At 35.5% G+C, this 27,180-nt stretch overlaps 1 protein-coding gene across 2 annotated transcripts; it reads left to right on the top strand.

Annotated features, from left to right (window-relative positions):
• Positions 1-1,854: 1,854 nt before the first annotated feature.
• fam163ba (family with sequence similarity 163 member B, genome duplicate a) lies at positions 1,855-26,318 on the top strand. Of its 2 annotated transcripts, XM_048174358.1 has the most exons (3): positions 1,855-2,724; positions 22,498-22,613; positions 24,364-26,318. In XM_048174358.1, the coding sequence occupies exons 2-3, from the start codon at positions 22,521-22,523 to the stop codon at positions 24,814-24,816; spliced, it is 546 nt and encodes a 181-aa protein (XP_048030315.1). In that variant the 5' UTR covers positions 1,855-2,724; positions 22,498-22,520; the 3' UTR covers positions 24,817-26,318. The 2 variants fall into 2 exon arrangements, with proteins under 2 accessions (XP_048030315.1, XP_048030324.1); XM_048174367.1 differs by lacking the exons at positions 1,855-2,724; positions 22,498-22,613 and adding an exon at positions 23,059-24,155.
• Positions 26,319-27,180: the final 862 nt, after the last annotated feature.

Here is a 27,180-nt window from a genome sequence, read left to right on the forward strand (position 1 = left end):
AGCAACCAATGAGAAATGGAAATATGGCTTACACATGGCTTTATCACACTTCCCAACAGCTGTCTTGTATCTCTCTGATGTGTTCAGAATATTGAAGATGTCAAACTATGTTTGTAAATGTAGCTACTAATACAGTAGGCCTAAACACTTAATCAAATATTTAAAATGATTATATGGGCTTTAAAAGTACAAACCTGATTCCAAAAAAGTTGGGACACTGTACAAATTGTGAATAAAAACAGAATGCAATGATGTGGAAGTTTCAAACTTCAAATGTTTAAACTGCACTTCTGGATCATGTTTAGATATGGCTTCTTTTTTGACCTATAGAGTTTTAGCCAGCAACGGCGAATGGCACGGTGGATTGTGTTCATCGACAATGTTTTCTGGAAGTATTCCTGAGCCCATGTTGTGATTTCCATTACAGTAACATTCCTGTATGTGATGCAGTGCCGTCTAAGGGCCCGAAGATCACGGGCATCCAGTATGGTTTTCCGGCCTTGACCCTTACGCACAGAAATTGTTCCAGATTCTCTGAATCCTTGGATGATATTATGCACTGTAGATGACGATAACTTCAAACTCTTTGCAATTTTTCTCTGAGAAACTCCTTTCTGATATTGCTCCACTATTTTTCGCCGCAGCATTAGGGGAATTGGTGATCCTCTGCCCATCTTGACTTCTGAGAGACACTGCCACTCTTAGAGGCTCTTTTTATACCCAATCATGTTGCCAATTGACCTAATAAGTTGCAAATTGGTCCTCCAGCTGTTCCTTATATGTACATTTAACTTTTCCAGCCTTTTATTGCTACCTGTCCCAACTTTTTTGAAATGTGTAGCTCTCATGAAATCCAAAATGAGCCAATATTTGGCATGACATTTCAAAATGTCTCACTTTCAACATTTGATATGTTATCTATATTCTATTGTGAATAAAATTATTGCATTCCTTTTTTAATTCACAATTTGTACAGTGTCCCAACTTTTTTGGAATCGGGTTTGTAAAGTGTGTAATTTGTAGATGTTAGATTTTGGGAGCTATGCCAGTTTGATATGCAGAGACCAAACTAAAGGGTAATTTCAGGAAAAGTGTAACGCTTGTGGCCTTTTCAACACATTGCTCCGTTTGTTTGAGCATTCTGACTCAACTAATGACGTGTGGTTGGGGGTGGAACTATCTGTTTGGTCGACCAATGACAGAGGGGGTGGGGTAGTGTTCAAAAACTTACATTTGGTGAGGCTAGAGGTTCAGAAATTCACCTTTAATATTAAAACATCGTTTGTAATAACTTGGCCCCACTTTAAAAAAAAAAAAAATTAAATTAAAGTGTGGAGGAAATAAAGCAATAAGTAACGTGAGGCCTTGGCTTTATTCACCTATTTTACCACAGTTAAGGCTTTTATAAAATATCAGCAATAAGATAAAAGCCACCAATATTCAATTACTAGCTAAATTTAGTTATCTAAATAAACATTTATTCTGTCAAGTAGGCTATGGATGCCAAGCGCATTAAACATCCGTTGATTAATGCTGATAAACACACCAGTATTTATCAACTGCTTAGAACCCTGCTTAGAATTTAGAGTAGGAATTATAAAGCGTAACGCTTTACATTACAGTGTCCATTTAACAATTACATCATAAACATTGTTATTAACATAATGTTTAATAAGGTGCGCTACAAAATATTTTGGCGATATTATGCAACAATTCTTGTGTTGATTAAATTAACTACAGCATTACTTAGTGTGACCCCAGAAAGTTTAGCATGCATTTTTACGACTTAATTAATCAGTAAGGCGTTATCTGAACGCCTTCCAGGGGCTCAGATGAATTTATGATGCTTCTCTGGATTCGTTGAATTCACATCACAGTTCCTGATAGCCGCACATCGTCAGTCAGTGGCCGGAACTGTAAAACCGTCTCAGCCCACTCCGCGCGCGGGCAGATTTACAGTGCACTTCAGCTGCACGAGACAAACAGCAGCAATTATCTCGCAGGAAAGATCGCGCGACACCAAACACACGGCAAATCAGCATCGCGAGCTCTGAGAACAAACAAGCTGAGATTTCATAGTCCACAGTAATTTGTCGCACAAAGAGAAGGAGGAATTGAGAAGACACTAACATCTCCAGTAGGCTATATACATGAAGCTTGAGGTGCATTGTGTTATGGAGCTGCGAAGGTTTTCATGTTGCGGTTGAGGACGTTTAAAGGAACAGCGTTTTATACGGCACTTCATTTCACGGACCACTCTTCGATGCAGAACTAGTTAATTTCTTCGAACGAAGGCGGATTTGAAAACTATTGAAAAAGACTTGTGGTTACCTCAACAAGTTTTTCCTGTTCTAAATTACTATACTGTGCTTTCGGAGCTTCTCCTTTTCCTTACATTGAAGGGACTGTCTATGAAAAGTCGCTCAGGATGTTGACAACTTCACAAAAACGGATATGAAATAAGGAACTGTTTGATTTTACAAAGAAATCGCTTCATCTTAATCGAGTGAGATTGTTAATACGCCTCATTTATTGTTTTACCACCCATTCGCTTCATGTTTAAGCCGTTGTAGGACGCCTAAAGTCGAAGAAAAAACGACGAAAGTCACTTACGCGGATTCCGTAACAGTTCGGTTGAAACTCGTTTATAAAGCTCGTGCCCGTCTCGTTCGAGCATCGTCACTTCTGCAGATGTGCTCTGGTTCAGTTCTAACCATCGTGTAGGTAAGATTACCACCTTATAGGCTTTACAACACTACTGTGTCTGTGATTTAGTTTGGTTTATTTGTCCACAGTCTTTTGTTGTGAAGAAATGTAATGTGGTTCCTCCATTAGTTTGTGTGAACGGTAATTGTTCCTAATTCGCGTTTAATGTCAATAATGCTCGAAGGCATATTCTCCAGTTGACATTTTCATTATTGCCACTTTATAATGAAATTAAATTAAGCCAGTTTTTCTTGATGTAGCTTCAAATGCCATTGCAGGAGTTGTTCTCTGTCCATGGTGCTGAAGTTATGGAAAGTCGACCTGCTGAACTCGATTTAGTTCAAATCTGTATATGTTACATATACTGAGAATACCGTATGAAATGAAAACAATTATCCTATACAACTTACAGTCCTATAAAACCCTGAGGAGAGGTTAAATTCCTGGTAAAACCATGTTTAATCTCCATTTTTCTACTGTTTCTACATCCAAAGAGACAGCCCTTGGTCGTTGTTCAATCTACAATGCACTGTTTTGTTCATGTGACCAGTACACATCTCAACCTGTGCTCATTTTGTTATAACTCAGACATCAAAAGCCCTTGAAACTTGATGTCACTTCCAGTCAAGCAGATATGGCAATCTACACTCCTTCTGATTGGTAGATTTGATTTCCCTTGACCTATGACCCTTTTGAAAGGTGCAAGGAGATTTTTTCCCCCCTATGTCAGTTGAGAGATGGGACAGGGGGATGGGCATTTCCCGCATAATAATGTTAAAGAATTCTCTCCACCCCCAGCCATGACCGTTCCTCCATCCTTTATCCTCCCCCGTCACATTTCTGTCTCTCTGTCACACACATATTAATTGCAAAATGCCCCCATTCCAATGAATAATGGAGACATTGCATGTCTATTCCAAAGTGTCGTCTTCAAAAGAGGGGGAAAAAAACAAGGAACAAGCCAGTGTCACATATGCAGACTTTATTTTAAATGCCACCACCACGTCTTTAAAATCATCTTAAAAACAGCTTTTCTGTGCTGTAACAGTGGATAAAGAGTTATTTCAACCTGATCTGACCTGTAAAAATACCTTTCAGTGGTGTAACCAAATGTAGTCATTAAGTTCATTAAGTCATATTTTTGACTGTCAAAGAAATATTGTTGTCCTCATGTTGCCTTTATGCCTTTCTTTCTTCTGAGGAACACAAAAGAAAATATTTTGAAAAATGTTTTGGACCCCATTGACTTTTATTCTATGGACAGAAAACAGTTGAAACATTCCTCAAAATATCTTCATGCTCCACAGAAGAAAGTAAGTCATACAGGAATGGCATGAGTTTGACTAAATGATGACAGGATTTTTATTTTTGGGTGAAATATCCCTTTTAGATATTAACACAAAAAGCTAATTTTACCTGACAAAAAAAATTTATAGTATGATGGTAATGTGCTTCTCAGGGACTAAAATGATTTGTATTCTGCATGCAGCAAGGTTTAGGAATAATTATAGATTGTAACAACTCCTTTTTATTGCATCACCTTGAATAGAATTGAAGTATTTTGAAGTCACACAGTTTTAAAATTGACTAGATTTTGTTTTGACCGTATGGCCTATGTGCAGAGATGTTTAATGATTGGATATTTGAAACATCATTATTGTAAAAGTCTTTTCTGCCAGATCCTCGAAGCTGCCTTTCACACCACGTCTCCTCGCTACTCTTTCATTTATGTTCTTTACTGTCCACCCTTTCTGCTCTCCTCCCCCATCCCCTCCCCCACACACCATCAGAGACAGTTGCTATGTCTCCTGCCACAAGGCCATGTCACTTCCTGCGACCGCAGACACCAGCATGGGCTTACAACGCTCCTGCTGCCCCAAGGGAAAACATGACGGCTTGATACCATGCAGAAAATAAACATGTTAGACGTTACAAAGACTGTTTTTAAAAGAAGATGAAGCTGATGCTGTCGCATCCCCCAAACTGCTCAAGCTGAATTGGGAAGCAATGAAGGTCCCAAAGCAATAACAAAATGGATTATTTCTCACAGCTTTTGGTGTGGAAGAGATTTCTCAGCAGGAAACTCATCTTCTCCATAGAGAAACCATGCACATCTAGGGGTGTGTGTTCAATGTGAAACAGCAACTTTTGAACCACATAATGGTAGAATGAATCTGGATACAGAGTGGCCGTTGGCCAAGCAGACAGGCAGAGATATAAAAAGATTAGGGCAGGAAGAAAAGTGGAAAAGAGGCTGAAGCTGTACTCAGCCACCCTACAGGAATAACACCAAACACACACACTATGTTATCTCACAAAAGAGTGTTTTATGTAACACCTGTAAACACTTTTATCCTCTTCATGGTGATGGAAGAAGGCTGGAGGTTGTGTACATAGCAGCTACAAAAAAAGAGGACTCATATGCTCACTCTGTCCCTCTAATACACACAATCATTCTCCCCTGAGGCTGGAGAGGCTTGAACCCACTGTTATTCCAGTTAAACTGAGGACAAGTCCTTTAGAAATACATAGCGCTGTCAATTTAATTGAATTTAATTATACAAAATAGGGCGGATATTTCATAAATTTTGCATGCGTGCGAATTTATTTGGATTCATGTATTGTCATTGATGTACCATATGAGAATCATTTATAGCCAAATGTCTGGACTACCAAGTAATATAGTTATAAATAGAGTTTTTTGATGAGAATATAGGAAGTGCTCCTATATTGAGAAGAAGACTCAGGAACCCTGAGGTGTATGATATGATTGGAGTGTCAGTGAATCTGTTCCACATTTAGCTCTTACAAAATAGAATTTGATGGTTTAAAATGAACTGGATATTGACATTTTCTTCAGGGAGTGCTGCTTACCCATGAAAAACACTAAAGTGTTCTGGGTGGTTGCCAGGCCGTTGCTACATGGTTGCGAATGTGTTTAGGGCTGCGTTTCTCAAAAGCATTGTAAGAACCATTGGCACCAATGGTTGCTATACGATCAACTTAGCTCATGATTCTAAGTAGTTGCTTTGTGATTGCTGGAAGTTAAAAAGCACAGCTCCATGTCTAAAATAATATTGTGGTCTCTTAATATGGTTCCTGCTTCAGTTAAAATGTAACAGCAAAACTTCAATTTTAATTTGTTTGTAATTTCCATGCGTAAGAGAGAAGAATGTGAATGTTTTTTTTTTTGACAAAAATGGTGGCTTAAAGGGAATGTTCACCCAAAATTGAAAATTCTGTCATCATTTACTCAACCTCAAGTTGTGCCAAGCCTGTATGAATTTCCCTCTTTTGCTGAACACAAAAGAAGATATCTTGAAGAATATGGGTAACCAAACAGTTGAAAGGACCCCATTGACTTTCATAGTATGGGGGAAAAAAATCAGTGGGGCCCATCAACTGTTTGGTTACCCATATTCTTCAAAATATATTTGGTTACCCATATTCTTTTGGATGAATTGTCCCTTTAAAGGATTAGTTCACTTCGGAATTAAAATTTCCTGATAATTTACTCACCCTCATGTCATCCAAGATGTTCAAGTCTTTCTTTCTTCAGTCGAAAAAAATTTAAGGTTTTTGAAGAAAACATTCCAGGATTTTTCTCCATATAGTGGACTTCACTGTGTTACAACAGGCTGAAGGTCCAAATTGCAGTTTAAAGCCATCTTCAAACGACTCTACACGATCCCAGCCGAGGAATAAGGGTCTTATCTAATGTATAGATCAGTCATTTGCTAAATATATATGTATATATATTAGTATACACAGTGTATATATATACTTTTTAACCACAAATGCCTGTCTTGCACTGCTCTGCGATGTGCCATGCATGACGTAATCATTTTGGAAAGGTTAGGTTTAGGTGAAAGTACCGAGCAAGTGTCTACAAAGCGAATGTGCAAAGAATAAGTCAAACAGCCTTTACAGAAAAAAGGTAAAACAACGATGTCGGGCGATTTTGAAGTCAGAGGAGAAAATGAGATGGAGTTTTTTGCCCTACTATGGTACTTCTACCTACGTCATGCGTGACCTTTCCTACGTGATTATGTAATGTGTGGAGCATATCAGAGCAGTACAAGATGAGCATTTGTGGTTAAAAATTATATACATTTTTTATTTTTTATTTTTTTTGGGAAAATGACCGATCGTTTCGCTAGATAAGACCCTTATTCCTCAGCTAGGATTGTGTAGAGCCCTCTGAAGCTGCATTGAAACTCCAATTTGGACCTTCAACCCATTGGTAGCCGTTGAAGTCCACTATGTGAAGAAAAATCCTGGAATGTTTTCCTCAATTTCTTTTCGACTGAAGAAAGAAAGACATGAACATCTTGGATAACATGGGGGTGAGTAAATTATCAGGAAATTTTAATTATAAAGTTAACTAATCCTTTTAAGGCTTTAATCTGAATTTTGGAAATGATTGTGGGAACTAATTACTTAATAGTATTTATATTATTTGTCAGTTTGTTATTGCTACTAACCTATAACCTATAAAGAGTCAGATATTTAAATGTTGGCATAACTGTCTTATAATTGCATTATATTGGCTTATTCTGGCCAAGAACTGCCCACTTAGAAAGGATGATGCTGCTTGACCCACTTATAAAGCAACCAACCACAATTTACTTTGCGTTAGGCAGCATTTAGGGGCTGTTAAATCTGAGATGATACCACAATAATATACAGGCATAGCAAGAAATTCTCAAGAAACACTAAAGAAATTAGCTTAAAATATTGAATATATCATATATAGAATATCAATTTTATTGGAGTGACCTGACCTGAAATTTGAAAATGAGACTATAGCTTATTCCTTTTAACATCTCTTCAAGTCTTGTCATTTTGAAAGACAAATGATGTGTTGATTTGAGAGTAAATCCATAAAAATGTTAACTCTAACTCTCAGTGCCTACATGATAGATATGGCATTCTGACATTTATTGTTCCAAGAGTAAATCTAATGCAATCCTATATTTTTATGCCATGTAGGGAACTTATACTTTTCAACATCTAATTAATGTAACTTTAATCTTGATTTGACGATATAGACTGTTATTATGCCTGAATACAACAGGTTACAAATGGATAACCCCAATGCAGAACACCTGCAATTTAGAGCAGAAGCCATTTTAACCATTAATTTGTATGAGCTTGAATCACTGTTTTGTGTGGGTGAGACTTACTCAAGCAGCATACCTGTTTGCCATTTCCATGGTGACAAGATGCCACACTGAGTGCCCTTGAAGGATTTCATGTCTTTAGATGGTACACGGCATAATGACCTGGGCGGACAGGCTAGTGGACCTATTATTTATGGCAAAGTAATGCTATAGTATACACACCATGAATTAGAGCTGCACTATTATGACAAAAAAAAGATGATTTTCGATTATTTCCCTGGCATTGTAATTGCAAATATTAATGTTGATTAATACAATTTAAATTAAAATTCTGCATGTCATATTCTTCATAGATTACACATCTTAACCAGTCTATAGAGGGTGCTTTTTAAAACTGATGCACTAATATAATTTTGGTCAAAGACAGGTTAAACTGTTGCATCCATGTTTCTTATTAATAGTCATTAGATGCCAAAATGTAGCTATGGTTATCACTTTTACGGAAAATGAATAAACATTGATCTGTTTATAATCACTGAAACTGTCAATCACTTCATTTCAGCACAAGCTTGAAGAGTTCTACACTCTCACAAAAACTCCAATTGTAATCAATGAAGCTGACTTTATTATTTCACAATAAATGTATTATTTACATTTTGTCACCACTTTGTTGGTTAAAATGAGACGACTTCCAACCTCAGTGAGTTCCAGTCAATCACACATCAGGGTCACATGTTGACCTCACGATGTCGCCATGACACAACAAGAACATTTCATGTTTTTGTGTCAATTATGGCAACAATTGAACAAAAATAACATAAAATGCTTAAGCAAAAGTTGAGGTATCATTATATGAACCTAATGTCTAATGTTAAAGTTTGTTTTTACACTTGACATACGATAGCTCTATACTATGCTCGTTGGAAGCAGGACTTGCCATCTTGGAAGTGTTGTTAAATGACGTGTCTCGCTGAAGTCAGGGTTGATCGATCTGCCCCAAGTTCATAGGTTAGATAGCCCACTTCGATGGCATTCCAGACATTATTTACAAGTAGGAGGTGAGAAAAATCTTAATTCTGAGTCTTCTGGTAACGCAGCATCATTCAATGAGATCACGATGAACAAAACTAGTTTGAGGTGGATTTTTCTGTGCACTGACTCATTTAAATGCCTCAGATTGGCCATTTGAAAATTTGCAATTATGTGCAAAACATACAGTGCTCAACAATAAAAAACACAGTTGCAACCTTTGATACAATGGGAGTAAATATTAATATAATACTGTTATCAACACTTTTCACAAATTGCTACAACCTACCCTACCATAATTATAGATTAGCAACAAAATACATTTCAGTTGCATATTAACTAATACGAAGACAACAAAATCTCTCATGAAATGATGCAAATACATTGAAATCAACACTTTGTGGCAAAATTATGAAGTTACGTGGCAAAATACTTTGGGTGGGGTTTAGTACGAGCAATAGTAATGAAATGATAAATTAACTAATAAATCAAACATTTAATACATGAAAACTAAGTTGTCATAAACTGAACATGGACCAACATCAACACATTTTAACGCAGTCTTCAAACATCCCTATGGCCAGACAATAAAAAAAAAAAAAGGATCACTCTCCCTTTCCCGACTGCAAACTTTACATCATGAAAGATTATCCTAATGTACCAGACTACTTGAGTAAACCAGTAGGCCTATATGAAACATTAAATAAGTACACACTGGCATTTGAGCGTGCCTGCTTCAGTTTGTTTATCTGCGGTATGCATTTCTGCATATTCTATGCAATTCAAATCCAAGCTGTGCGCAGCAATCAGTTTACTTCCTGTATGCATGTGTTTGTGATATCAGAGATTTTCTGCACATTAGGAAAAAGCTGTGTTTGTGTACTTTGGTAAGGGAATATATCTCCCTGCTGTCATATATTTGGATCAATGAGAGTTTAACATCAGTCCTTTACAGACTCATGAGATGCATGAGGAAATACAGGTACTCATGTGTTCATAGGCCCTTCATTAGTGTAGGAATGAATTATCTAAAGGCATACCTGCACGCTCCATCCCTCAATACACACACGCTATGGATCACTCAAATAGGCCTGTGCAGTAGCCTTGGGGTTGCCAAGGGTAACACTTTATTTGTCACGAACCACAAATAGAAAGATTATGCAGGGTGCATATGGCACTGCCATGTTTCATATTATTCATCTTGAAGTGCTTTTACTGAGTTTGATGTGTGACTTAGAAATGAGAATAGGCTTTTTAATCTTCATAGTCAGCCTGTGAAAAAATAGTCATGGAGTTATTTTGGAATTAATGTGGTATGAACAAATGATCTGCCACATTTATTCCTAAACCAAATGTCCTTCAAAGGGAAGTGATATTGATATGCATGGTAACCTTTATAGTGTGTTTGTTTACTGTCAGCATTCTGCTTTTTTTTTTTTTTTTTTTTTTGCTTGTTTGTTGATATGAATTGTTGATGTATTATGGTTTCAAGACTTGCGGCTCTATTAGCACCATAACAAAGGACATGTTATTGCTAAGTCACTATAGGCTATTTAATTCTTTTGGCCCATATATTAAAAAATTGTCCTTTAGGCTCTCTATATTTTTTTTACTTTTCAGGCCAAGTGTGTTGAGCTTGTCTGAACATCCTTTTATCTCTTGAAATTTAAAGAAATTTAGTTTTGACTGCAGGGTGTGCAAAATTTAGGTTACATTAAATTCTTACTTAGAGAGTTTTATTGCACTTACGGCACATTTTAAAGCAGCTTTTGCCTTCTAGTTATTGACACACAGACCTGGTCAGGGGTAAAGTAGTTTGTCTTCCTGTTAATTCTGTCATGACCTATAAAAAATCCAATTAATCTTTCAATTTAATCTGTTAGCAAACCCTTTGTGTTGAGGTTTTCTATTGTATGTAGTTCAATGAACATTTTAGGTAAGGTTTCATACAGTTTAATGAATCATTTAAATTCCTGCATTGTGAAAATTACGAAACCCACTCTCAATGAAAACATCACTCTCTATGGTTGTTTTTCTATGCAAAATGTCTCTCTTTGGTCGTCTTTGTTTCAGATAATTCTGTGAGTCCTCGTTATTGTCAAATGATAGTATGTGTTTAAACGATGAAGGAAGTATGACATTTTTACTGACAGTACTGAATGAACTACGTAAGGTTCTTTAATGATGTACTTGACATTCTCGCTAATATACATATTGCTAACATATAACATGCTAACATACATGTAATATAATGCTAACATACTCATAATATAACATGCTAACATACATGTAATATAATGCTAACATACTCATAATATAACATGCAAACATACATGTAATATAATGCTAACATACTCATAATATAACATGCTAACATACATGATATTAAAGGTGCCATCGAATTGAAAATTGAATTTACCTCAGCATAGTTGAATAATAAGAGTTCAGTACATGGAAATGACATACAGTGAGTCTCAAACACCATTGTTTCCTCCTTATATAAATCTCATTTGTTTAAAAGACCTCCAAAGAACAGGCGAATCTCAACATAACACCGACTGTTACTTAACAGTCGGGATCATTAATATGTACGCCCCCAATATTTGCATATGTCAGCCCATGTTCAAGGCATTAGACAAGGCAGCCAGTATTAACATCTGGATCTGTGCACAGCTGAATCATCAGACTAGGTAAGCAAGCAAGGACAATAGCGAAAAATGGCAGATGGAGCAATAATAACTGACATGATCCATGATATCATGATATTTTTAGTGATATTTATAAATTGTCTTTCTAAATGTTTTGTTAGCATGTTGCTAATGTACTGTTAAATGTGGTTAAAGTTGCCATCGTTTCTTACTGTATTCACGGAGACAAGAGTCGTCACTATTTTCATTATTAAACACTTGCTGTCTGTATAATGCATAAACACAACTTCATTCTTTATAAATCTCTCCAACAGTGTAGCATTAGCCGTTAACAACGAAGCACTATCAAACTCATTCAGAATCAAATGTAAACATCCAAATAAATACCATACTTGCGCGATTAGACATGCTGCATGACGAACACTTTGTAAAGATCATTTTGAGGGTTATATTAGCTGTGTGAACTTTGTTTATGCAATGATAGAGTCGAGAGCTCGGGGGCGGAGAGTGCTAGCAATTAAAGGGGCCGCAGCCTGAATCGGCGCATTTCTAATTATGCATCAAAATAGGCAGTTAAAAAAATTAATCAAAAAAAATCTATGGGGTATTTTGAGCTGCAACTTCACAGACATATTCAGGGGACACCTTAGACTTATATTACATCTTGTAAAAAAACGTTCGATGGCACCTTTAACAAACATATTAAACATGCTAACATCCATACTGCTAACATATACATACTGTTAACATACACATACTGTAACAAAATGCTATACATATTATTACCATACACATGCTGTAACATGTTTACATACACATTCGGAATTCCGTAACATGCTAACATACATACAACTAACATACACGTACTGTAACAACAGACTAACATGCATCCTGCTAACATACACATACGGTACTGTAACATGCTAACATACAAACTGCTAAAATACACATACTGTGACAAATTTGCATTAGCATACATAATGCAACACAGTTAACAGTAAGCAAACTTACAAATGTGATACAAAATAACTGTCTGTTACATTTTATATTTGTTAATTGTTGTAACTTACAATTAAATCATATAAAAGTAACATACAGCTGTCCATTTTCTAAAGATAACCAAGGTTTTTAGGAATCCTCTGAAACAATGTTAAAATAGTTATAGTTGTGGTGGTGCACAGATGAACAGCAATTACTTTTTACTTTTACAAAATGTATACACATTATGCAAGAATCATCTGCCTTTTTTGTGGTTGTATTATTTAATGTGGCCTACAGAATACTTTATTTTGGGTTCTAATGCTGGTGTCCTCATCAGACCTCTAAACTAGCCTAACCAGCATGACTACATTGGTCAACCAGCTTCATCAGGCTGGAGGATATTCATACTTGTTGACTAACTTCACCAACTACGTTTTCACTGTTTCCCAGCATGACTGAGCAAGAACAGCAACAAACGGGCATTAACTAGCACAAACCAGCCTGAGCCAGCATGAAAATGTATGCAGGTGGTCTTATCAGCAGTGTGGCACATCCATATTCAAACCTCTTTGTGCATGCATTCCAGATGTATTCTTAAGGAAGTGTACTTGATGCCGCGTCAAGTGAAAATGAATCGTCTCACAATCTTATCGCATGTGCAGAAATGAACGACCTTTGTTGCAGGTTTATGTTTCCACATTCATGTCCCTTGTCAGATTGTGTTATTGTGCTGTCACATGAATGGACTTGCCTGTGTGCCCTGCCATGCATCAGTGGAAAATGCCTTCTCATTATTCCCCATGGCACACCACGGGGAAATGTGCAAACTTCTGTGTCAAGAGTTGTTAAGTTCCTTTTGCATGAATCACACCAGGGCTTCAATGCACCTTTGACCTCCACTTTAAAAAAAAGTATTGCAGATAGTTTTACAGAAAAGATATTTTATGAAGTTGCTAGCAAGAAACTAAGATTGTAAAAAGATTGCAGACTTACAATGGCCACTGCGTGCATCCGTTAAGTCCACGAGACCGTAGGGTGTCCCATTTGTCATTTTATGTCTCAGATGGGTGCTCGTGAGCACCCCTTTGCGGCCGATATGCCGTAATTCTTCCCAACAGTCAAAGCGCCATTACATCACAAAAGTGTGGACTCGGAGGAAGATCACGAGGGCTTAGGGTTCCATTTGGGACAGGGCCAATGAAAGCAAACTCTAATCTATGTTTGTTTCTGTTTTGACACATTTTACTTCAGTTTCCTGTGTTTCAGTTAGTTTTTATGGTTTCTCGTTGATTTGATTACCATGTGCACCTGTTATTCATTTCGTTGTTTGGTTTGTGTGTATTTAAGCACTGTGTTTCTTTCAGTCCATTCACATCACTAGTTACCGGTTGTTCTGTTCACATTTTGCCTTGAGTGTTTTGTTTATTAGTATTCAAGTTTAATAAATCTTTACTGCCTGCGATTAGATCCATCTCATCATTACTGCAACTAAGCATGACAGCTGAAAGGACCAAAACTAAAATGGATCTAGTGGCAGTTTGTATCCTTCTCCTCTCCCAGGGCGGCTGCTCCCTTGAGAGACAAACACAGGACTTCTTGGATTTGTTACCAGTAATCTGTGTTTATTTCTGTTTCGGTTGGGTTTGACACATTTTTGTTCCATTTCCTGTTTTCAGTTAGTTTATATAGTTTCTCATTGATTTGATTATCAAGTGTGCACCTGTTAGCTCTGTGTTTCAGTTCTTTGTTCATTCATGTTCATGTTTTACCTTGTGTGTTTTGTTTGTTAGTTCAAGTTTAATAAATCTGTATAAAATATAATTATTTTGGCTGTAAATTCTACCTCAAAATGTGTTATATACAACATAATTGTCAGATTTAGTTTTGAGTTTTGTTTCGTGTTAGTGTTTCATGTCTTTTATTTTGAAGTTTTGTTCCTGGTTTCTTGTCATGTGACTTCCTTGCCCTCATGTCTTGTGCTTTCCTTGTCTTATGTGTCATGTTCTGTTTGGTTGTTTTAGGTATGTGTCCTGTTTTCTCATTGGTTCATTGTTTGATTGTTCATTGCTTTCAGATGTGTCTTAAGTCATTAGTCTTTGTGTATATATATATATATATATATATAGCCGTCATTTTACCATTGTCTCTTGTCTAACTTTGTTCCCTGTGACCTCTATTTGTGAGTTTGTTTAATTCATGTTCAAATTTATTTCAAGTTTAAAGTCAAGTCAGGTCTTTGTTTATCTTGTATTTGTTCTAACTGCACTTGGGTTCAACTCTGCTTGCCTTCAGTGAACTTTCGTTACAATAATCATGTCTATTTTTTGTTTATTTTTTCAATAATCTACTGACTTGAAAAATGGGACGTCATTTCATTGGATTTTGATTATTTTTTATTTTTTGGAACTTGATGCTTTGAACTCAAACCAAAAGATATGATTATTCATAACAAGGGAATGATTAGTCTGGCATCAGTACAAAACCAGCTTCATGTTATGTAATACTAGAGTTAAAATGAAAGACTGTAATACAAGAAACAGTGATACATTATAAATATGACTGGCAATGTTTAAAGCCATTGTAAAATGGCAGATATACAGTATTCACATTTGCACACCTGTGACAATGTGCACATCATATGAATCCAATATTAACAACCTATAGATACACCATGCTTACAGCAGACACTTATGGTATGGTGCCAAAACTAGTCACAAATGCATGAAAATGAAAATTATTGGCAGAAACCAAACGTTTTGGGCCAAGTGGGCTGAAACCCAAAAATGGGTTTTCCTTTTTTCCTTTGTTTGGAATAATTATCTGTGGAAGTCTGTTTTCACCTCCAAGTAATACAAAATAAAAAGGTAATTATGAGAAAATGAATAAAAAGGATCTCTTGTGAAAAAGTAGCATACTTTTAAAAACATATTATGAAATATACTTAAGTGCAAATTAAATGCAATGTTTTCAGACACTTAAATGCTTGTTATTTGCAATTAAATGGAAATGTATGTGTTGGTTAAGCAAGTGGTTGTAAAGTAATAACTTGGCTGCATTTGCACTACCGGTCTTGATACCCAGTTCTGATTTGTTGACTATATCCTTTTTTTCTTTTTTAAGATGACCAGCTTATATCTTCTTTTAAAAGCGACCCATATCCGATATCTGCATTTGCACTATACACTTGGTGAAACAGCCCAAGGTAGACTTACTGACCCGAAAAAGCCTAGGCCGTCAATGGACAAAGACAAAATAATAAAAGCTTTTGTTTTCCGCACCATCTTTAAAGGTCAGCAAAACATTAGTTTCTTAAGGCTGAGAAAAAGAGGAGAGCCCTTGTGAATGTAGCAGTTGTAATCGCTGTGGTTGGTGTCCACCTGAGTTGACTTAATTCGCCACCGACGCTTTTTCATTGACGTACGACTCTCATTGGCAGGGAAATATTCGATCTGTCCTCTTACATGGCAGACGCAAATGCACGTATCCGATTTATATCCGATTTATTTTCACATTTGAATGAGGCCTGAAACCAATCTGAGAATATTGGAATCCATGTTCTTTTTTCCTGCTTACACGTTCATGCGTCATATCCGATCTGTGCCACATGGGAGGAAAAAAATCGGAATTGGGTCTCTTGAACCATGCAATGTAAATGTGACCTTAGTAGCACCCCTCCGCTTCGGATTTAAGAGGTTAATGTTAACGATTAATTGATCATTAATTTAAAAAACAATCAATTAATTAACAGTCAATATGTAAATTGACATCCCTAACATATATGTTTTAACCATTTTTAATCTATTATTTAAAAACGTGTAGTTATTTATGTTGTTGATCAATGTAATTCTGGCTTTAAACAAACTATTTCAAACATAGGTCTTGATTTTTTTTGACACTATTATGCTGTGCAGAAAACAACACAACTACCTTAAAATATATATATATATATATATATATATATATTTTTTTTTTTTTTTTTTTTTTTTTTTTTTTTTTATATAAAAGCACATCTTACACATGGGACAAAATGTTTTCTTTAAAGGTGCTGTATGCAATTTCTGAGAAACGCTGTAGAAAGTGAATCGGATACTCTTGTGTACTGTATGCTCATTTTTTTTGTTCATCCTTGTCGTTCGTTCATGATCTTGGCTTTATTTTTCATGAGGCATTATTTCACTTCTTTTCAGCTATGATAAAGGGACATCCACTCTTGCGTGTTTTCTACATTTTGGGGGTGAAGCTATCAAGGGAGGGATGTGTTTGTTTGGGTTGATTTCGAATATCAACAGTGTTTCTCAATAATCGCTTACTGCACCTTTAATTATCATCCAAAATATATTTAAAACCACATACAAATATGCAGTATATTTTAAAGCAGATGTTTTGTTGTCATAGATTTTGACTGCAATATGCTTCAGTAAGATTGATGCATCTCATCATATCAGAGCGGATGTGTTTACATTAAATATGATTAAACGTGTGTTACGTGCACGCTGCTTCTCCATTTCAGGGAGATCAGAAATACTGATATGTTAAAGTTGCGGATTCTTATTTTTGGCCTCTTTCTCTTTATTTTAATAAAAATCCAAAAATGAGTTTTAAGTTAGAGAATTTCTTGAATTTTGAATTTTTACGTTACAAGAAAGATTTCTGTGTGGTCGGCTGTGTTTATCTGTATTGTAATTAAAGCTACATGTGATGAATGTGTTGTGATGTGGCAACATATTCTTCATACCGTGATTTAATTTATCTGTCCCCATGGGAGGTTTGTGAGGCAGACTGCACCACACTAATGGATGTTTGCCTTCATTGAATTACAGTGACGTGTGTACATGAGCGCTGTGCGTAAATGCTGTTTTACATAGACTACATTCTTGACTCTGGCTCGTGTGCGTGCTCATGTGGAAAAACAAATTATTTAATTGACCCTTTTAAATCACTTTTTAGTCCCAGTAGTGCTGATCTTTATAGGTCAAAGGTCATAACAAGACAGTCAATAGGGGGTCTTTACTGACTTGACTGACACCAAAACTGACCCCAAACTTTTAAATGGTACTGAATATTTTTTATACATTTTACAAATATTATAGATTAATTCATAAATATGATTAAGGTTTTGGAGAGTTGCACCAAACAACATTTTTCAAACTAACCTTGCCTTGTCATTAAAAAACAGAAACACTATATTTTACAATATCCTTGTTACTTGTTACATGTAGTTACTATAATAAGAGTAACTTATGCATAATTACAAACAACTAACCTTAACCACATCCTAATATTAACCCTATAATAAGTACAAGTAGTTTATTATTACTTAGTAATTAGATGTATACTTACACTATAAGACTGACACCTTAAAATAAAGTGCAACCAAAAAAAAAAAAAAAAAAACTAAATACTAAATACTTATTATCCTTGACACACAGTCATGAGGGTCTGTAGGGGTCCTCTTTATGACGTAATTTCCTGTTTGTGCATTTTTTCTGCATGTTTATGCATGTTGGTTGCACCACATTTACATATTAATATTAAGTAGTTGAACAAATAATAATGAAAGATAAAAATTTTACATTTTTTATGAGTATTTGAGTATTCTTCATTATGATATCAGGGTAGTTGTATCACCCTGACATTTTTTACTTTATTCCCCCAAAAACAATTTTAATTCAAAACTTAACATCATAAAAAGGTAGGCTATATTCATTAACTATTGCATTGTTAATGAATTGATTTTTGAATCCAGATGAAAGAAAGAAAGAAAGAAAGAAAGAAAGAAAGAAAGAAAGAAAGAAAGAAAGAAAGAAAGAAAGAAAGAAAGAAAGAAAGAAAGAAAGAAAGAAAGGAGAATCCTGTCATTGACCCAGGGGTGAGCAGACTAGCTTCTCCTGCAGCCTAATATCAAAAATCAGCTCTGACGCATTATTGATGTTCTCTTCTAGTTGCCTTTTTCACAATCAAATGAAAACCAACAGTCCTGTTTCATTTCCAACCCAGATCGATTGATTGCATTCGGCCACTAGACAAATCAGATTACAAAGGCCTAATTTGATTTTTGAGAGCAGGTACGAACTACTCGAGGACAGCTCAGCTGATTGGCCGAGATAGATGCCTCTCAAAATTAAAACAAAAAGACTAGAAGCCGAAAGAAAGTCAAACATTCTTAATCAAGGTAGTCAAAGAGGAAACGAGACCTGTGTGCATGTGTCCTCAACCTGACAGGACCCTATTTTTAAAGAAGAGTACAAGAACTAACATTTTGTTTCCTCCCCTCAGTATTCAGGACGCAATGTTTCTGTTCTGTTCTCTTCTTAATGGTTTTGGAGCTAAATTCAACTAGGAACTTGATGGAGGTCCATGTCTATAGAGCGCCCAGTGGAGGGAATAAGATAGATGAAGCTCATTACAGTTTATTGCCATTACACAAAATTACTTTGCTTTTGTCACTTCACACCAGAATTACACACTATTACAGCTAGTCTTGCTTAAGCGTTAACGTTAGAGGAGTTTTCTTATATATAATTTTTACTTAAATTTAGTTAAGTAAAATTAACAAAGTGAATAGGTACATAACAAAAACTTCAACAACAGAAACTCTTTTAAATGTCCAATAAAACTAAACATTAAAGAGAACATATGGTGATATTTTAAAAGTCTTTATTTTGTGTATTGGGTGTAATAGAATAATTTAAAGGGTTAGTTCACACAAAAATGAAAATATGTCATCAATTACTCACCCTTTTGTTGTTGCAAACCTGCACAAATGAAGATATTTTAAATGAAATCTGAGAGATTTTTGTCTAAGAGATTGACAGTCCACGCAACTAGCATTTTGACTCATCAAAAAGTTCATAAACAGATCGTACAACTAATCCTATGTATTGAGCGGTTTAGTCCAAATTTTCTGAAGAGACAGGATCACTTTATATGATGAATTTAGGCTTTTATTCACATAAAAACATTGATCTGCTAACATAAACAGAAGCTCAGCCGTACTTGCTTGATGCTTGAGATCAAACCTCATTGGTTTTTGCTGAAGCTCAAATGTGAAAGTGAAATGGACATTTACATGTACAAAGTGACATTATAATTGCCTTTTATATTGTTCACAAAACTATATGCAATTTAAAAAAAAAAAAAAACAACTAGTGTTGTTGATAGAATAAAATAATCTATTAAAGACCCACATATTTTGCTTCAGTAGTAGTATTTTAGCTATTAAAGGATTTGTCCACTTTCAAATAAAAATGTCCTGATAATTTACTCACCCCCATGTCATGTCAAGATGTCCATGTCCTTCTTTCTTCAGTTGAAAAGAAATTAAGGTTTTTGATGAAAACATTCCAGGATTATTCTCCTTATAGTGGACTTCAATGGAGCCCAAACGGTTGAAGGTCAAAATTACAGTTTCAGTGCAGCTTCAAAGGGCTTTAAACGATACCAGACGAGGAATAAGTGTTATGCGCAATCTAACTTCTGTATTCTGTAAAACAGATCATATTGCTTCTGGTTTAGGTCTTTTGTATGTGCTTCATGAAAAATTTAGCTGTTTTATTCAAAACTGCATAACTGATGTCCCCCGCATATGCAGATTGATATTTAAAAGCTTTTTTTATTTTTCTTCTTCACACTAACGTTTAGATATTTAATAGAATAAAACACCTATAACAATGTGAAATAGGTATTTTTGCTGATTACCTTAAAAGTCCATAGATATGCAGTCAGTTCATACTGCTGTTAATACTTTCTCTGACAAACGGATGCAATGAGACCAGTTTTCCGGTTTGGTCATGTGATGTTCGACATATACCTTTATAAGGATCTTATCTAGCGAAACAATAGGTCATTTTCTAAAAAGAATTTAAAATTATATGCGTTTTAACCATAGACGCTCGTCTTGAACTAACTTCTTCTTCTTCTCTATTAGAATTCCGGCAGTGTAGATGCTGCTAAGTGTATTACTGCCCTCCACAGCTTAAAGTTTGAACTAAATTGTCATATACAATATGCTAGTGCAAGTACATAACAATTAGTTCAAACTTTGACCTGTGGAGGGCAGTAATACACTTAGCAGTGTCTACACTGCCGGAATTCAAATAGAGAAGAAGTTAGTTCAAGACGAGCGTCTATGGTTAAAATGTATATAATTTTTTTTTTTTTTTTTTTTTTTTTTTTTTAGAAATTGACTGATCATTCCTCGTTTGGTATAATTTAAAGCCCTTTGAAGCTGCACTGAAACTGTAATTTTGACCTTCAACCATTTGGGGCCAATTGAAGTCCACTATAAGGAGAAAAATCATGGAATGTTTTCATCAAAAACCTTAATTTCTTTTCGACTGAAGAAAGAAGGACATGGACAACTTGGATGACATGGGGGTGAGTACATTATCAGGAAATTTTAATTTGAAAGTGAACTAATCCTTTAATACAACGGTTAAGTGCTCAAAATTGCTCTGTTATGGTAACATTTTACAATAAGTTTCCATTTGTTAACGTTAGTTAACATGAACTAGCAATGAAAATACTTCTAAAGCATTTATTAATCTTAGTTAAGGTTAAATTCAATATTTTCATTTACTATTGTATCTGTTAATATTATTTAATGGACCTTACCTGGCATGAACTAACAATGAACAGTTGTATTTTTATTATTAACATTAACAAAGATTAATAAATACTGTAACAAATATTGCTTATTTTTAGCACATACATTAACTATCTTTAACTAATGAGACCTTATAGACCCTTTTCACATTTCTGGGCTTCACAGAAGCGAAAGTTATCATAGTTGGGTAAACTTCTAGTGGTGAACGGGAGATGAATATAATTTCTTTCTATTTGCTCCAATAACAAAAGAAAAAAATCTGTTATCTTTCCACGCCTTTCCAAAAGAGGAAGAAAATATAGAGAGATTGATTACAGCAGCCAGAAGAGAGAATGATGTGAAATTTGCCATCCAACCCTCAGCCGCTGTATTAGAAACACCCTTGTAGCAGCATTAATTCACTTTTTGTAATTTACTGCCAAGGAAATATTACACAAAGTATAGCATTATAAATGTATATTACACTTTATTTTAAATGAAAATATGAAAAACTTTACTAGATTACTAGATTTGCGATGTTTGTAACTGTGGAAAGTATGCATCATCAAGGTCTGTGAAAAGGGTCCATGGTAAAGTGTTGCCAATAATTTTATAACAGGCATAGTACATCTGCAGCTTATTGGGGCCCCCTGCTGGTCTGGGGTCTGTCTGGTGTATGGTTCATGTGAAGTTGCAGAAGTGAACTGCTATTAATGTTATACATAGCTTGCTACAGTAGGCCTATATGGGTGTTTTTAAAGGCATTGTCATTTCAATTCTAAATGGTGCTCATGTTTTCTCTGAGTGAGGCCATCAACGTCTTTGTGCTGTGAGCTGTCCCTTCTGCTCGGTGGTAGCTGGAAGTGTAATATTTAGGGGTATAGGTTGCTAAAACAAATATTACAGATTCACAATCCTGCTCTTGCATCTTGTTCTATTCCTTTGAACAAGACATTTAAACTTGAGTTTCTCCTGAAGGATTTTTCTATTCTACAATAGAATGTGCAAAATGATGACTAGAGCCATTTAAAATACCATCACTTTATCTTTGTTTATTGACCTTCTAAATTGGCTGTTGTCCTTTTTATCAGTCTTCTTGGTCCAAGGGTATCTCTTCATCATTTCCTGTTCTTTTGTCCTTCATTATCGCTCCTAGGGTCAGTTTAGTCTCTCTTTTCCTCCCATTTGTTCTGCCCATTCACATTTATCCCTGTGCAGTGATGATTTTGGCATTCAAAACATTGGTGCATGGAAACATTTATCACGCTGAAATGACCATAAAATTCTTCCGACACATTTTATTGAAGCTGTTCAGTCGCACACAGTGGTCGTTTGGAGGGTTGTTTTTGATCATAGGCAAGTTTTGTAGGCATTTCTCATTAAGCTAATTTTTATTACCTTTCTCTCTTTGTTTTTGTATTTTTAGGGTGTTGATGGAGAGCCTTTCGAATGACAGCCGGGACAGTGGTAATCACAGGTGGAATTCTAGCTACAGTAATCTTACTGTGCATTATCGCTGTACTGTGTTACTGTAGGCTGCAGGTGAGACTCTCTCTTGCTGCTGTTTTGTTTCTGTGTCTGCTTTTCTCAGTTTTTCCTCAGACTGTCTTGTAGGTATAATGCTGTGTTTTGGTACCTTCTCTTCCTTTAGGAAGTAGTGACGTGGTCTTCTTTTTCTGTAATTCCTGTTAGATCTCATCATGTTTTCTGTAAAGGAAGTGGCTGCTTGTCACAAAAACTAACGTCACGTCAGAATTGAAAAGTCAGGGAGAATTATGTTTAAAAGTTTGGTGTCAGAAATATATTTTTTAAATACATTAATACTTTTATTCCACAAGGACACAAGTTAATCAAAAGTGACAGTAAATACGTTTATAATGTTACAAAAAAAATCTATATTTTAAATAAATGCTGTTATTTTTAACGTTCTATTCATCAAAGAATCTTGAAAAAAATGAATTACAGTTTCCACAGAAATATTCTACAGTAAAGCAGCACAACTTTTTTCAACATTTATAATAATAATAATAAATGTTTCTTGAGCAACACATCATCATATTAGAATGATTTCTGAAGGATCATGTGACACTGAAGACTGGAGTAACTTTCTAAAACTTGATAAGTACTAAATTTCCAAAAGGGCAGAAAACAATTGCCAATTAAATGAACGTGTATTATAGTTTAAATGTATATGAAATGCATTTAGTTGGCCCAAATAGGACCTAAATACATCTATGTAATTTTATAATTAGTTCTGTTGTTTTTGGTTAAAGTCTACTGCTGAATGCCAAGCATTTATGGTAAACTAAAATATATTTTTACTCTTTCCCATATAATTGAAAGTCAATGGGGCCCTAAACAACTTTGATTGATTTTTGTGTGAACTATCCCTTTAATGCCTTTCAATTTTACATATATACTAAGTTTTTTTGTATAATTAACCCTTAAATGCATACCTCATCATTTACTACCCTCCCCCTCATTATTTTTTTAAAGTTAGACATCAGCCTTCTTAGTATTCCTCAATCTATTCATTATAAACAATATAACAAGAAAAAAATAAAATTATAAAAGACTATCTGTTTTCTAATTCATTTTTTTTTGTAAACCAGTGTATAGGGTCGTTAGTGACCCCATTTAATAGTGTAAGTATATATTTTTTTTTCTGCGCAACAATAATTGAATCTCTGAGTGACTCAATAAGTGCAATTCACTTTTTTTCCTCAAGGTGGCAATGTTTGATACACAATGATGTCATGACACTCATAATCACTGCAGGCATAAAACAAAAGAGTACACAAGTATCATAAGCGAAACTTGAAATGGCTCAGCAATTTACTGCAGAGCAAATACTGAATGCAATCAAATATTAGTGTCACTGTCACTTGATGGTGGATCTGGTGACGTCGCTGTCGATGATCAAAATATTGATCTTGAAGACTTTGAAAATGATAGTTTTGAGAATATGGTTGAGATCGTGAAAATGTGCCAGATGCTGAATGTTCTGAGGAAATTAACTCTGATGATGACAGTGATGATGGTAAAAAGCATCTGCTCAAAATGAACCCTTCCAAGTTCCAAAAGGTAATGAATTATACTTTATTTTATTCTTTTGTCATTTCTATTAAAATATCAATGGGGTTTAATCTATTTCGGCAGTTAGAGAGCCATTTGTGTTAGATATAGATCCGGGTAGCTAAAGACCTGAATATGTAATAATGATTGGTGAAACATTCATGCATTTAAAGGTGAAAATGCAAAGCTGACACACTCTCTCCTTACACCCCTCTAGTACTATTGCTGTAAGAAGGAGGAGTCGGAGTCAGAGGAGGAGGAGCCTGACTTCGCAGTCACATCTCGTCTGCCGCCAGTGCATTCAAATCACAACATCCTGGCGGCCACTGTCCCTACGGCGGCCACCCCCAATGGGCCTGCCCTCTTCACGCCCCCGCCGGCACGAAAACTGACACGCTCGCAGACGTACTGTCCATCCTGTACGCATTACGACCTGCCATTTTACCTGCAGCAGCCAGAAGGCCTGCGAAATGGTGGTGAACGCATTAGCTACCGCAGCGTGCATCAGCAGGATTTGGGGCTGCCCGCCCCGCTGCCCACTCCGCTGCCTGCCCCGCTGCCCACCCAGCTGCCGACGCCGCTACCCAACTACCACAAACTAAACCTCAGCCGCTCAGTCACCATGAGGGAGATGTTCACACGAAGCTGCAGCATTAGCACTGACGTGTAAGCAGCCATCCGGACAGTTTATGCTAGATCCTAACGGCTAACTGTGTCAACACAGGCAACAGACTCAGTTCTCATTGAAAAACATAATTCAGCATTCACGCTCTAGCTCTTGCCTGCATAAAAACAATGTCCTCTGGAAAACTCCTAGAGTACCGAGCTTTCAGGAAGACAGCCCAGTGTGTTTGTGCGTAACTGGGAACTATAAAGGCAGAAATGGGGTGAGAGCAGAGATTCTGAGCCCCTCGCCCTCCCTCAACCCCTCTGCTTCACTCCTGAATCCCTTGTTTTGTGTTTTCAGTAATTGAAAAGAAGATTCAGAAAATAAAGACACAATGGGACACCTGTTTTTATGCTTTCCTTGCATTTGTCTGAAAAAACCCGCAACAATACACAGAAATGCTGATGTCTTGAATTTTTCAATATACAGTCTGAATTTAAACTTTTTGTATTGTTCATTCATGTAGCTCGATAAATTTTAGCTGAATATTAACTGATATAGCCGCGGACTTTGTTTTAACAAACCAACACATACAGGACAACTTACGAAAAGCCCTAAGTGGGCTGCAATAAAACTGCTAGATAAAAATTTGACATCAGCAGACAACAACATGATGTAGGCGTTTGATTATGAGGTAACGTATGGGATGAGAGGCATTATTTTTTACTGACAAAAGTTATTGAGTTACTGTGTGCGATTCTAAATATTAATAGATGTTTTCACAATTGCGAACTATTTCTTCTGTTTTAGATGTTTAAATGATTTGTTCTTCTTCTCATTTCTTTTTGAAAAGGTACAGATTTATGTTATCATGGTTTCCATTGATTTTTTTTTTTTTATTCTTTTTTTTTACAAATCTGGATGTGAGACGGATACAAAGGCTGATTTGATTTCATGGGCTACATTTGCTCTTTCTAAACGCTGCTTGTTGGACTATGAACAGAACATCTTCTGCCAGAAGGTTTTTCTCTCTCTCTACTGTTCATGCTTACAGAGTCAATTAGCCTATTTCCTACGTTGTTGATGTGAAAACAAGTGGGGCGTTGCACTGACTTTCTTCTTTTTAATAATAACAGTGATTATCAAGAATATTTGTTCTGTTTCTAGTTTTGAAAGTGATATTCTTCTCTCTGGGTGTGTAGCCACACACTACAGTCCTGCAGGTGACTTTGACTTCTGTGATCACCATGTGCTTGTGCTGTGATTTCAATTCTCTCTCCTAGCTCTTCTTTCACTCATTGGGACCCTTTTCAATCTCACACTGTCTTTCTCATGTGCGCACATACACGTTTCAGTGCCTGTTAATACCAACTGTATTATTATTATTATTATTATTATTATTTCTTAATTGTTTTTGCATCACTACTTTATCACAGTATTTTTGTTTCAGACAGGTAAATAATATTGTTTCATGTTCTGAAGTGATGCCGAAATGTTCCTGTAATTGATAATATAATTAAGAATAATGTGGATAATAAATTGGTTGAAAACTTTTTTGCATGTTTTAAAGTTGAATATGAAGTGAAATTCATAGTTGCTTTTATAACCTACATTATACACTGTAAAAAAAAAAAAAATCCCAGTAAAATGTATGGGAAAAGAACGGCAGCTGTGGTTGCCAGAACTTTACCGTAAAGGTTATAGCAACATTTTAAGTTTTACAGATTTAACTTAAATTTACAGAAAAAAACTTATTTCATTAACTGATATGAAGTTAATTTACCAACCTATTGAAGTACTAATATCTGTTTTGTACATTTGTAATACACTGACAACCACCAAACACAGTGATGATGAGAGTCACATGATGAATCAGTGTTCATCTCAAGCAGCTTTTCCACAAGCTGAGAGGGATAATACTAATATATAGAAGGTGAACACAGTGTCAAATACTAAACACCATCATGGTAACACACATGGAATTTTAAAAATGCAATAAACATTAATTTAACAACATTAGATGTAACATAAAAACCCTAATTTACATAACTGATTAGAAAAACAATAAGAAAAAATAAGAAGAAATAGAGTTATTTCAACAAAAATACATAAAAAATACAAGTGTCAGGGAATTGTGGGAATGTCAATTTACAGTATTTCACTGTAAATTATACAATGACTTATTTTTCACTTCCAAAAACTGTAAATTTAACAGTATTTTGCTGTAAAATTACATTAAATGTAAGATCAGATCTATTACAGTTATTCACCATATATAGTACATAAACTTTCTGTAAACCAATTAACTGTTTTTCACAGTAGCATTTTTACAGTCTTTTACCATTAAAATCACAATCATTTTTTACAGTGTATGATAATTCCTAGACAACCCATTTTGTGAATCCAGTTGGAATATGTCTCTACCTG

The sequence above is a fragment of the Megalobrama amblycephala genome, linkage group LG2 (assembly GCF_018812025.1).
Source record: "Megalobrama amblycephala isolate DHTTF-2021 linkage group LG2, ASM1881202v1, whole genome shotgun sequence".
NCBI lineage: Eukaryota > Metazoa > Chordata > Actinopteri > Cypriniformes > Xenocyprididae > Megalobrama > Megalobrama amblycephala.